The sequence below is a fragment of the Pteropus medius genome, unplaced genomic scaffold (genome assembly GCF_902729225.1).
Source record: "Pteropus medius unplaced genomic scaffold, Ma_sr-lr_union100, whole genome shotgun sequence".
Taxonomy (NCBI): domain Eukaryota; kingdom Metazoa; phylum Chordata; class Mammalia; order Chiroptera; family Pteropodidae; genus Pteropus; species Pteropus medius.
In genome coordinates, this window is record NW_024355990.1 from 4,144,596 (window position 1) to 4,157,931 (window position 13,336).

General features: G+C 60.4%; 2 protein-coding genes across 2 annotated transcripts in view; both read left to right on the top strand.

Moving 5' to 3' along the window:
- The first annotated feature begins 64 nt into the window (after window positions 1–64).
- LOC120599958 (glutamine-rich protein 2-like) lies at window positions 65–13,203 on the top strand. Its single transcript, XM_039859113.1, has 16 exons — window positions 65–1,322; window positions 1,817–1,902; window positions 2,413–2,501; window positions 2,968–3,082; window positions 5,755–6,009; window positions 6,762–6,884; window positions 6,982–7,056; window positions 7,232–7,396; window positions 7,521–7,642; window positions 8,268–8,333; window positions 8,564–8,665; window positions 9,339–9,542; window positions 9,857–10,004; window positions 10,392–10,479; window positions 11,186–11,314; window positions 12,712–13,203. Exons 1-16 carry the CDS (start codon window positions 71–73, stop codon window positions 12,891–12,893), a joined length of 3,201 nt encoding a protein of 1,066 aa, XP_039715047.1. The 5' UTR covers window positions 65–70; the 3' UTR covers window positions 12,894–13,203.
- Window positions 13,204–13,262: 59 nt separating this feature from the next.
- Window positions 13,263–13,336, top strand: part of LOC120600355 (glutamine-rich protein 2-like) — a 7,708-nt gene continuing 7,634 nt past the window's right edge. Inside the window, exon 1 of the mRNA XM_039859872.1 lies at window positions 13,263–13,295. Coding sequence (XP_039715806.1) covers window positions 13,263–13,295 — 33 coding nt within the window. The remainder of the gene's footprint in view (window positions 13,296–13,336) is intronic.

The window sequence follows — 13,336 nt, forward strand, 5'->3', positions numbered from 1 at the left end:
CCAACCTAATGCAGGTCAGCGTGATTTGGTTCAGCCTGGTGAGGTTCTTCCTGGTGGTGTTCAGCCTGTAATGGATCAGTCTGGTTTGGTGCAACCTGGTATTGATCAACGGGATTTGGTCCAACCTAGTGTTTATCAGCGTGGTTTGGTCCAACCTGATACTAGTCAGCTTGATTTTGTACAATCTGGAATGGATCAGCGTGGTTTGTTACAGCCTGGCACAGATCCACGTGGCTTTGTTCAACCTGGCTTTGTTCAACCTGGTATGTATCCCCATAGTCTGGTACAGCCTAGTGCATACTCACGTGGTTTGGTACAGCCTGGTGCATATCCACGTGGTTTGGTACAGCCTGGTGCATATCCACGTGGTTTGGTACAGCCTGGTGCATATCCACCTGGTTTGGTACAGCCTGGTGTATACCCTCCTGGTTTGGTACAGCCTGGAGCCTACCCACGTGGTTTGGTACTGCCTGGAGCCTATCCACGTGGTTTGGTCCGACCTGGTGCATATACACATGATTTCATGAAGCCTGGTACTGATCGGCGTGGCTTAAGGCATCCTGGTGCAGATCAGCGAGGCTCGGCACCATCAGGCACAGAGCTTCATGGCTTTCCGACATTCCACCAGGATTCTGCAAGTTTCCTATCACCACGCCCATATCAACAAGGTCCGGTACCTCCTGGCAGAGATCAACATGGCCAGGTGTCACCACTCCTAGCCACGCAAGGTCCGACATCACCAGGTATAGATCAAGAGGACTTGGTACCAACAGAAACCTATCGACAAGGTTTGATGCCTCCTGGCACAGACCAGCATGGCTCGACACCATTAAGCACAGATGTGGGATCTGCAGGCCCAGATCAAGAGCATTTGGTATCACCTAGCCCACAGCAGCGTGACCAGGTACAACCGAGTGCAGGCCAGCGTGACCGTGCACGCTCTGTCCCAGACTCCCGTGGCCTCATGTATCCTGGCCCTCGTGGCCCAGGGTATCAAGGTGTAGATCAACATGTCCAGGTAGGTCTGGGTCCAAAGCAACTTGGGACTTCTATTCAAACTGCCGCAAGCCAAGATGCCACCTTTGCCACGAGTGCGGATGATGTCGACCGAGACTCACTAGAAAAGAGTGATTTCCAGAGAGAGAGGAAAGATTCACTGGACAGAGTGGCTCCGAGCTTCCCCATAGCAGTGGAGACGTTCCGGCTGATGGGAGAGCTGATCGGCCTGTACGTGGAGCTAAAAGACAAGATGAAGGAACTGGATGAGGAGAAATCCGGCCAGACCGACTTGGAGAAGATCCAGTTCCTGTTGTCGCTGATGAGTGAGTACCGCTCTGCGTGGAGGAGAGCCCGCTCTCCTCGTTCTGAGTTGGTTTCATCCTCCTCGCCCCGTGGCCTCAGCGCCTGGCGGCTGGTCTCCTTCCTGAGTTCCTGAAAATAACATGTCCGTTCTTACCCATTCTGGGTTCTCCTGGAGCCTCCAGGGTCCAAAAGATGGAATTAAACCCGTAGCAGTGAAGGAGCCTCGGGAGAGGAATGAGGCCGGTTCTGACGCCTGAGCCAGACTCTCTGGGCAGCAGCTGGGGGCATGTGAGGGCCAGCGGGGAGGGAAGAGAACGAGATGGGAATTATGGGCCAGCGGCCCCAGAGCTCTTTAGGGTATTCAGTGTCAGGTGGGTTTTGTAGGGACTAAGGGTGCTCCTCTTCCTGTGCCCCGCCCCGTCCTCTTGGTCTCTGGGGTAGCTTCACGGTGGGGGCCGGGGGAATGGGGATTAGGGCCTAACCCTGCTGACTCCATGGCCTTCATTGACCACAGTCCAGAAGACCATACCACCGGACCTGCTGGAACAGCTGAAGACCTTAAAGACCTTGACCAAAGAAATTCAGCAGGAAAAAGCAAAAGTAAGTAAGGGAGGGTCCGTCTGCTCTGCCTCTGAGCACGATCCTCTCATTTGTCCTTTCGCTTATAGTGTTATCTCACTAGGTCTTCAAAATCCCATCAGGTAGGAGATGGACCTTCTGTTCCTTTTCCAATTGAAAACCCGACAGCCCAAAGCTGTTAAGATTCAACTGAGTCAACAAGGTGGCCTGTGTTCCTTTCATTCATTACATGTGGCCGTTTCCAGTTAAAGCCGCTGTCACCAGAGCAGCCTTGGAGCTGCGTGTGGGACTGTCTAGGGCCAGCGGTCATGGCTAGGGGCTGCTGGCTCTTCTGTTGTGCTCTTAATGCCAGCTGTCTACGTTCACGTGATGCACAGACAGATTTCGGGAAGGGACCTTGGCTTTTGTGAGAGGGTTGGATCAGGATTAGGGAATGGGCGAGGGGCTCCTCGGGCTGCAGAGGCACCTTCAGAAACGGAGGATTCCAACCTGCCTGACCCTCCTCTTTTATTGTGTTTGTTGCCGGACAAGATGCAAAAGATCCTGGACAACGAGAAGCATCTGGAGTTGGGAAAGGAGACGAAAGCCAGCCAGCTGGGCCTGCAGCTGGGTATCCTCAGGTAAACACCCCGCCCCGCTGTCACATACCCTCAGTCAAGGAGGCGATGGGAGCCCTCAGTTCACCCGTACCCGGACCTGACTGCTGTCTTCGACCTGGTTGCCCATAGCTCGTTCAAGTTCCTGGTGGAAGTTGCCCAGGTTCTCACAACAGCTCTGCATCAGGGCTTGGAAGAGCCAAAGAAAAAAAGCTTCTTAGACTTTGTCCCCTCTTGGAGGCCTAAGGACAACGCTTGCTATAGAGCCCCCTCAGAGCCCTTTCTTTGTGGCACCAGGTCTCACCTGCTAGATGCGCGCAGAGCGCCCACCTCTGGGACAGGCAGGGCGTTGAGCTCCGTAGGTAGAGCCTGCTGGGGTGGGGGGAAGCCCTGGTCCCTCCTCCTCCGGTCCCCAATGGCTGGAAGCGCAGCACTGGGGGCCCGGGCCCCTGGGCTGGTGGTGGAGCCAGGCCGTGTCTCGTGCTCACAGAGTCACTGTGGCTGACATAGAGAAGGAGCTGGCTGAGCTGAGGGACAGCCAAGAGCGAGGCAAGATCAGCATGGAGCACTCGGTCTCCGAAGCCTCCATCTACCTGCAGGATCAGGTGAGGCTTCCACACTTTGCAGAGCAGGGACCTGGGCCGTTCTCAGAGTCGGTTGTGGGCACCATGGGGGCAGCTCTGCCACCACTCATCAGTCCCTCCTTAGGCCCCCTCCCGTGTGTGTGTGTGTTTCAGGAGGTGACTGTATCTAGGGCTCAGCCTCTCCTGACCCAAAACTGGCTTCGAGGGCACAGGTCCATGTCCACCCACCATTAAGTCTTTCTTCCCCCATTTTTAAAAATTACATAATTTATATATCCCAAAACTCACGCTTTTAAAGTGAACACTTCAGTGCATTTACCAAGTTGTGCAGCCAGCGCCACGATCAAATTCCAAAACATTTCATCTCCCCTGAAAGAAACCCTGCACCCATTAGCATTCACTCCCCCTCTGCCCCGCCCCCCAGCCCCTGGCAGCTGCCAATCCGCTCTGTCTCTGTGGATTCGCCCACGCTAGACATTTCACGTATGTGGAGTTGGACCACGCGTGGCCTTGCATGTCTTGTCTCTTTCACATGTTTTCACATGTTTTCAGGGAGCATTCATGTTGTAGCTTGGATTTCATTCATCATCGTGGCCAGAAAACATTGCATGTCACAGCTTAGCCGAAGGGCATTTGGGTCGTCTCTCCCTTTTGGCAGTTATAATAACGATGCCGGGAACGTACCTGTAGCAGTGTTTGTGTGGACACGTGTCATCATTTCTCTCGGTTATACGCCTACGAGCGGAATTGCTGGGTCATACAGAAACTCTACCGTCAAGGATTTGAGCGACTGCCAAACTCCGAGGAGCTGCACCGTTTTACACCCCCACCAGCAACCCACGAGGGGTGATTTCTCCACATCCTCACCAACACTTGTTATTTTCCTTTTATTTAAAAAACGGTGATAGCTACACTAATGGGTGTGAAGTGGCATCTCACCGTGGTTTTGGTTTGCATTTCCCTAATGACTAATGAACATCTTCTCATGTGATAATTGGCCACTTGTATAACTTCTTTGGAAAGATGTCAATTCTGGTCTTTTGCCCATTTAAAAATTGAGTCATTTGTGTTTTTTCTCGAGCTCTGAAAGTTCCTTGTGGGTTCTGCATACCAGGTTCTTATTTGATATGCGATTCGCAAATCTTTTCTCCCATTCTGTGTGGATTGTCTTTTTACTCTCTTGAAAGTGTCTGCCTTTAAATCCTGGGTGATGCCATCTCTGGTCACCCCAGAATGTCCCCAGTGAGAAGTGTCTGGACCGGAAACAGGCCTCTGGGTGCTCATACGAGGATCAGACAGGAAAAGCGTCTTAGCCGAGGGGGCTCATGTTGGGAGCCCCTTGGTGCCAGAGGCCCCATTCTGGGCCACTCCCAAGTCTGCTGGGACAGTGGTGTGACCATCTTATGACCCAGAGCTGATTGTTGTGTGTGAGAGTCACCTGTCATTCCAAAGCTCACGTCTGAGCTTGGCGACCTCTGGGGCTCCCCTGGCGCCACACTTGGGAGAGGGTCCCCTCTCTGCTGGGCAGTGTGGCCTTCTGGGCCAGCATCTTCAAGAAATCGCCTTCTGTGCCCCCGACTCTTCAGTCGAAGCTGCCCGGGCCTCTGCCTTTTCCGAGCACACTGCTCCTTACCCTTCCTGACGCCACGGAAATGCCTGTGGTTCGGGGAGTGTCTTCCTGTCTTCTAGAGAGAATTAGCCCACCCCCTTGATCCAAGGTCTTCTGACAGGCTCTTTTGGCTCTTCTGGCCCCTTCAGAAGAGTGTAGGCTCATCTGGTTGCAAGTAACAGAGTCACACTGAGCTCAGGAAAAGGGGAGCTTGATTGAAGGTCCATCCACACACAAGGAGCTGGAGAAGCTTCCAGGCCCAGGGGACAGTCTGGTCCGGGCCACTCCCTGTCTGCCTTTCTGAGTCTGTTTTGGGTGTATCTGTGCCTCTTTCTCTTTCCTTACCCGCCTCTCTCAAGTACCCTCACATCCGTCTATTCTACTCTTCATTCGGCTTTCTCACCTTCCCCTCAGGGTCCAAAATGGCTACCCCAGGCCCCGCAATGTCACGTACTTCCGAGAGAGGGGGACTGGGTTGGCCTAGCACCTCTCTATGAGCCAGGCAACACGGCACAAGTCTTTGGCCAGTCTGGGGACTGGTAGACCTTGAATCAGCAGCCTGTCTGGGACCAATCATTTGTAGGGACAAACTGGGACCATGGGCAACAGAAAAGAACAGGGAGCTTGTTCTCGCCCAGACCCTGAGCTACCCGCTGGAGTGGTGGCAGCATTTACTATCTTCTTTGATTGTTAGTTATTTACATGCTAGATGGGGTCAGAGCATGTGTGAGCCTGCCCCTTCACGTCCCCAGGGCGTTGAGTGGTGCCTGCGTGTCATCAGGGACCTCTAAGAGTCCATGTGCTGACAGGCAGCTATCACCACTCCAGGATTTAACTAGAGGGCCTAACCCCCCACACTGCACCAATGGGCTGGCTGGACAAGGGTCCAAACCCTCCCTCCTGCAAGGGGCTTTATTCAGCGTTCATGCCGCCCTCCCTGGGAGCTCCCGTCAGGATGTAACGGACAGGCGTCAAGCACCTCCTAAGTGCCACATCCTCTGTAAGGCACTGAAGGTGCAGGCGTGGACAGAACGCGACCATGCGTTGCTCACTGCCCTGCACTGGCTTTCTCGCCCACACCCAGTTGGACAAGCTCAGGACGATCATCGAGAGCATGCTGGCCTCATCGTCCACACTGCTGTCCATGAGCATGGCCCCTGAGAAGACCCTGATGACCCTGACACCTGGCCAGATTGACCCTCAGGCCACGTGCCCAGCCTGCAGCCTGGACGTGAGCCATCAGGTCAGCACGCTGGTACAGCGCTATGAGCAACTCCAGGACATGGTCAACAACCTGGCTGCCTCCCGGCCCTCCAAGAAATCCAAGCTCCAGAGCCAGGTGATGCCTGCCGGCCGCGCTCCTGCTGCGGCCGCACACGGCCCCTTGGGGAGAGCCACAGCATGGAGACCCGCAGAGGGTGGAGTGGCTGCGGAGTCCCCAGGGGCATGGTACCTCAGCCTGAGGGCCAGTTTTCCATGGGTGGAGCCTGTTAGTGACCCAGCGAAAGTCCTTTGTCCTTCCATAGGGTCACAGCAAGGGATGCCCACAGAGGGACCATGGGCTAGAGCTGGCTCCAGGGGCTGGGGCAACACAGCTGGCTGAGGAGCAGGACAGCGCCATTCACATGCTTTGGGGACACTGGCATTGCTTTAGGAATTGTCCACCCTCTCACGCCGGGGTTCCAGACCCCTTCCTCAGGTCCCTCCAGACGGCAGGCCTGCGGGTGGGACGGGAAGCCACGAGGCGGCGAATTCAAAGTCATCCCAGGGCAGGCGGGGAGACCGTAGCCCACAAATGGACTCTCGTGGGGCCTAGGGCAGCTCCCCACTCCTGAGGCTGGATCGCCTCTACTGATCACCCTCACGGGTCGACTAGGTCGCTCAAGGCTGGTCCACGTGGAGGCGGGAGGCTGAAGCTCATCCCCTAGGGCGGACGCGCAGGGAGAGCAGAGAGCTTCCCCACTGCGGGTGGGGGCTGCAGAGGCAACCCTGGGGGACCAGAAGGGCCGGTGTCTAAGGGGCGGGAACACGCCCGGTGGGCGGGGCTTCTCCGTGGCCTCAGGGAGCCCGCCTGTGTCCCTCCCGCGGCAGGACGAGGAGCTGCTCGGCCACGTCCAGAGCGCCATCCTGCAGGTGCAGGGTGACTGCGAGAAGCTCAATATCACCACCAGCAACCTCATCGAGGACCACCGGCAGAAGCAGAAGGACATCGATGTGAGGGGCCGGGCGGGGGGCGGGCGGGGCTGGGTGGGGGGGGGCGCTGGGTTTAGTTCAGCCTTATTCTTTATTCTCTGCTCTCTCGGCCGCCCAGGTCTTGTACCAGGGTCTACAGAAGCTTGAGAAGGAGAAGGCCAACAGGGAGCACCTGGAGATGGAGATCGACGTGGTGAGGCCCAGGCCCCAGGGAGCCACCCGGTGTCCCCGACGGTCTCGCTGGTCGTCCCGTGAAAGGCTAGGAGTGCAGGGGAGCCCATGCGGCTGTGGGCGTGGGCTCAGCGCCGGGGCGGACGCCGCAGAGGTGGCCGCCCCGCCATGGTCCTCTCTGCCCTCTCTGCTGACAGAAAGCCGACAAGAGCGCCCTGGCGGCCAAGGTGAGCCGCGTCCAGTTCGACGCCACCACGGAGCAGCTGAACCACATGATGCAGGAGCTGGTGGCCAAGATGAGTGGGCAGGAGCAGGACTGGCAGAAGATTCTGGACAGGCTCCTGACGGAGATGGACAACAAGGTGAGGGGCAAGAAAGAGGCTCCGGGCTTCCCCGGATCAGGACAGCGCCACCCTCTCCCGGCACTGCGGACCCCCGACCTACTCCCCTGAAGCTCACCGGGTTCCCCCACCCGCCCACCCGCAGCTGGACCGCCTGGAGCTGGACCCCGTGAAGCACGTGCTGGAGGACCGGTGGAAGTCCTTGCGACAGCAGCTGAAAGAGCGCCCACCCCTCTACCAGGCGGACGAGGCGGCCGCCATGCGGAGGTGGGGCCGTGGGGCCGGGAGGGCGGCGGGGGAGGCCGGCTCGCTCTGCTCTCGGAGTAAGGGTGGGGGGAGGGCTGGGGGTCCCTAGACGAACAGCTCCTGCCGGCACACAGCACATTCCAGGGAAATGGCTGATCCCGCCAGGGACTGTGCCACAGTAGGAGTGACTGAATTTTAGAGCTTGAAAGCCCTTCTAGCTCAAGCCTCTTTAGGTTACAGTAGGAGAAGGCTCTCTGGGTGAGGGTCTGCGACCACAGGCCCCTGGGACAGGGAGGGGTCCACAGCCCCCAGAGCTGAAACCCCTCCTGGGGGACCTGGCCCATGGCCGCTCCAAGCCCAGGATTTTCATTATTGGCCACCAGAGGGCCCTTGAGGATTAGGTGGGGCGCCCCTCAGGGTCCCGGTTAGGAGAGGTGCTGTGTGTGTGCTGGATGAGCGATGAGGGGCGTGTCTGGGAGCTGGAGAGTTGGGGGGCGGGGGGGCAGGGTCAGGAGCAACCTGTGGCGGCCTCGGGCCTGCCCTCTGCTGAGCTGGACTTCCAGCCAGCCTGGAAGTGGGTTCTCCATCTCTCCCACTCTGCACCCCGGGACAGGGCGCTCATCACCATGCGTCTCATTTCTCACAGGCAGCTCTTGGCACATTTCCACTGCCTGTCATGTGACCGTCCCTTAGAGACACCCGTGACTGGACAGTGAGTGACCCCAGCTGGCGGCCGCGGTGGGGGTGGGCATGTGGGACTGTATCCCCTCCACTCCTGACCTGCCTCCAGCTCGTGTCCCCTCCTCCCCTCCATCACGGACCTTCGCCCAGCCCCGGGGCGGGGAGACCTCTCAGACAGGTGGCACGCAGGGAGCAGGTGCTAGGTTTGGGCGACGGGCTTTCTCGCACGTCGACCTTCATCTTCCCTCTGTCGCTGCCCAGAATCCTGCCCGTGACCCCTGTGGGCCCGTGCCTGCCAGGGCACCGCTCCTCCCGCCCCTACACCATCTTCGAACTGGAGCAGGTCCGACAGCAGAGCCGCAAGTACGGGCCGCGGAGCCCTGCCCAGGGCCGGGGGGCGGGGCTCCTCCTCACGGCGGGGGGACAGGGGGACCAGCAGGCAACGTCTGACCTGGCACCCAGCTCTTCCGGGGCTGGGCGAGGGAGGAGGAAGAGGGAGAACTCGGAATCACCTGCCTTCGGTCCCCGCCGGCGGTCCCTCCTTACGTCCTGAGACCCCCAGGTCCTTCGGCTGTCCCAGCAGCCCCCGGCTTGGGGGGCATCACTCGGCGAATGTGGGGGGATGAGTGTGGGCGCTGTTTCATGCTCCCTCGGGCCCTGCCTGCCTCCCTGCAGCCTTCCCACCTCCTCAGGATGGGGGTTCAATGGGAAGGATGGTTTTCAAGCCGTACCTTGGAGCCCTGGGGGTTCCAGGCATGCGGGGCCTGGCATGTGGGGATAGGGAGAGGCCAGCACCACCACCCCGGGTTAGCTGAAGAAGCAGGGCTGCCCTCTGGGGGGCTTTCCTGTGCTGTCTCGCCTCAGGCACCCTCCCCTGGCAAGTCCAGCCGCGGTCCCTCGGGGACTGGAGAGGGCTGCCACCCACATAGGGTCCTGCGGAAATGGGTGGCTGGAGGGGCGCCGCGGGCTGGGCCTCTGCCCTGGCGTGGGCTCGGGGTGGTGCGGCTCCCTCACCCCCACTTGCCCGTGTCCGCAGCCTAAAGCTGGGGGGCCCCGCCGGCCCGCGGGGGGACCTGGCGCTGATGGAACGGAGCGTGGGCCGCCTGCGCACCATGCACTCCAAGATGCTGATGGACATCGAGAAGGTGCAGATCCACTTCGGGGGCTCGGTCAAGGCCAGCAGCCAGATGATCCGCGAGCTGCTGCAGGCCCAGTGCCTCAGCTCCCCCTGCTACAAACGGTAGGATGGGCGGCAGGGTGCACGCACTGGGCCCCTGGCCGGACTCAGCGTTGCCCACCCCCGCTGCGGGGAAAGCCCTGATGGGGGCGGGGGTGAGTGTGAGTGTGAGTGTGCGTGTGAGAGAGCGTGAGTGTGCGGTCTCCAGGACAGCAGGCCAGGTCGCTTTGCTCACGCACGTACCTGCTCTGCCCCTTGCTCCTGCCCTGGCTCCCAGAGACCCCTGAAGACAGCCGCCCCCACGCCCTCCGGCCAGCCCCCACAGTAGGTGTGTCTCAGGTCACGCCTGTCCCCAGTGCTCACTGTCTTCGTCACAGGGTGCCAGATATGGCCGACTACACGTACTCGACCGTGCCTCGGCGCTGCGGGGGCAGCCACACCCTCACCTATCCCTACCGCCGCACCCGCCTGCAGCACCTGCCACAGGGCCTGTACCCCAGCGAGGAGATCCAGATCGCCATGAAGGTCGGGGTGCTGCCTCTGGGCCACAAGGCGGGGAGGGCCCTGACAGGACCAGGACCCCAGGTTCTCCAGTCACTCAGGAGAAGCCACCCGAGGGCCCCTCATCCAACCCTCTGCCCTGGGCAGTGTCTTCATCGGACCCAGTGAAAGCCTCGGGCTCTCAGCCTTGCTGGGATGAGGAACGCCCGCCTGGCCACCGTCCACCTGGTGCCACCGCCCCATAGGCCTCAGAACGGCAGCCCCTCCACCTCCCTCCACCCAGAAGCCCTGGGTGGGTGCCGAGCACCATCTGGTGCCGGGGTCGCAAGAGGACAGCGCTCTGTGTGGAGGCAGGAGTGGGGTCGAGCCGTGGGTGCCACGCGGTCACAGATTACCCACCCACCTCCACAGCACGATGAGGTGGATATCTTGGGCCTAGACGGACATATTTACAAGGGACGGATGGATACAAGGCTGCCAGGCATCCCCAACCGAGACAGTGAGTACCCAGGTGGCCTGGCCACCCCGCAGGCTCCTCACTCGGGTCCCAGAGGGTCTGTCCCACTCCTGGAAGGCCAGACACTTCTTGGGGGCCACTGGACCCCAGCTGCCTTCTTCTCTACCTCCCTGACTCCAAACTTTCAGGCCTCCGGAAGCCCCAGGTCACTGCGTGCAGGCGGTGACAGTCCAGTAGCAGCCCCATCTTCTCCCTCCAGCCTTCACCCTCGCGCTTCCACGGCTGGCTTGCCTGCCTCAGCCTCTGTCCCCAGCTCGCCACGCCCAAGTCCTACCCGCTCCTGAGGCCCTGAACACTCGGCAAATGTCCCGGTCCCCTGAAGCCCACTCCAGGCCACCGTCCCTTCAGCGTGCTGCTTCTCACTCCCCACCGTGCCCTCCAGCTGTGTGTGCACCTTTCCACTCTGAGCTGTAAACCCGGGGTCAGAACCCACCCAGCACGTGGCGCAGGGCTGATGTGGGGGTCCTCGGAGGACGTCTGAGTGTGTGTTGCGGGGGGAGTGTGGACAGATGGACACATGAATGAGGTGCTTATAAAGGGCACATCAATGAATTCAGACTGAGAAGGCCCCCGGCTGAGGCTGGCCGTGACCAGCAGCCCTGCAGCCCTCTCCCCACCCCCCGTGGGTCCCCACGGAGCCCTCACGTGGTGTCTCAGAGCCGACCCTGCTCTCCCCTGTCCCCGTCAGACTCAGGGGTCAGCAAGCACAAGGCCAAGCCACCCCGGTCCCACGCGCACCGGCAGCAGTCACTGGGCGACAGCAGCCAGCTGCCCTCACGGCCTCAGAGTGCTCAGATGCTGGCTGGCAACACCTCAGGTAGCTTCCCTCCGGGGGGAGTGTCCTCCTGGGTGGCCTCGGCACTGGCCCCTCTCCTCCTCGCCCCTTTCCTGCCCGTGGCTGGTATATGCCCCTGGAGAGAGGATGGGCCTGGGAGCTGGGGGATGGGACGGGAGGAGGAAGGAGAGGACACTCCTGGTCCCCGAGTGCTGGACGTATTACAGGTCTGTGGGATAGGTACTGTCACCATCCCCATTCTACAGAAGAGGAAGTAGGGGCAGGGCCACAGCCCGGGACCGCCTCGGGCCCAGGTCCTTCCCCTGCTAACCACATTGAGTGCTCACATACTCGCCCTGTGCCCCAAGAACCCCTCTGTCTGACCCCCAGGTCTGGAAGGTCCCCAGAGTCTCTGCTCTCCCCCGAGGGGCTAAATCCTGCCTGGAAGTTAGAGCGCTAAGGGCCTCCAAGGTTCGCCCCCACGTGGGGGCCAGAAAGGGACACTGGCCGGGGGGCAGGCGGCCAGGTCACTTCTGAGTAACTCTAAGCAAGTCTCCCCCTCTTGGAGCCTCAGTTTCCTCATTGTCAGTAAAGGGGGAGCCGGGTCAGTGCTGCTTAGAGTCGGGGCCCCCAGGAGAGTCTGATGAAACTGCCGACCTTCTTCCTGTAAAAAGCTGGTACCCACAGCCCTCTGCAGGCGCTTCCAGGGGGGTCAAGGGCCACCCCCAGCCCTGGCGCTCTTTGCCATCCCTTCCGGTTCCAGCACTCAGTGAGTGCCTGGAGGAGGCCATGGTGCTGGCCATGGCACCTAGCTGTCCCTGAGGGCTCCTCAGCAGCCACCGCTGCTGACATTTTACAAGTGGGAACCAACTTTAGTCCCCACACCACCGTTAGGTTGTAGGGACCCCTGTCAGCCTCACTCACAGCTGAGAAGACTGAGGCACGGAGGGGGGAGGTGCTGCCCAACGTCACACAGCTAGGGAGCCCCGTGGGGGACTCAGAGCCAGGCTGCGAGGCCGCAGAACTATGTCCTCGGAGGCACTCAGCTCCCTTCTCGCTGGCACCCCGCTGTCTGCTCCAGGGGCGCTTAAATGCCATGGGAGCAGGAGAAGGGGTCTTAGGGGAGGTCCCCGCACTTATTCTGTGAACGTCGCCTAAATGGTCCCTGCGTCGTCGAGGAAAGGTTACCAAAGGAGCAGCTCCTGGCCCCGACAGAGGGTTTGTGTGTTTTTCGCCAGATGATAAGGAGCTTTGCCAGGTGCTCCTCTGAGGACTTGCACTGTGCACCCCAGCCGCGGGGCGGGGCCCCTCACCAGCATTGCGTCCCCTGCTCCGTGCTCTGCCTGGCCGGCAGGGCTGCTCCGACTTCCCTGGGCTTTGGGCAAGCTGGGTGGGCCTGGGGAGCCCGGCAGAGCCATCTGACCCTGCCTATCTCGCAGCTCCTTCTCGTCAACGGACAGACAGGCCGGTCTCCTCCGAGGGGCGCCTCTCCCAGCCCAACGTGGCCCACCTGCCCAGCCCCAGCGAGATGGCAGCGGGGCTGGAGATGCCCATGGACGTGCCTCCCGGGGAGGGGCTCGAGGAGCCCACCCGGGGGCCTCGGTCCACCACTGCTCACTGAGCAGGGCTATAAATAAATGCTTAGGAAGCAGCTGGGCAGCGAGCTTTCTCTGGCCCTGGCTCAGGATGGCGCAGTGGGAGGGAGGGGCCTCTGCAGGCTGGGGGCCCTCCAGACCGTCCCCAGGTCCAGGGGACAGACCTTGTCTTGGAGAGGGGGTCTAGCTTGTAGCCTAAAAATGATTCCACGGTCTCCAAAACAGATCAAGCCATCCTCTGAGGGTGCTGAGTCTTCAGGGGGGCTAAGTAGTGTGCCCAGGGTGGGGCGGGGTCAGTGCCGGGCAGACACCTGGCTCCAGGGACTGGCGGGCTGGCGTGGGCTGCCTCCTTCCCCAGCTCGGGCCCCGCCCTCCCGTTGGGGAGGCTAGCCTACATGGTGGCCCCGCTCGCTGGGGCCTCTGGAAAGGTTGGGACATAGGTGTCTGTGAGGAAGCCATTCCATGGAGC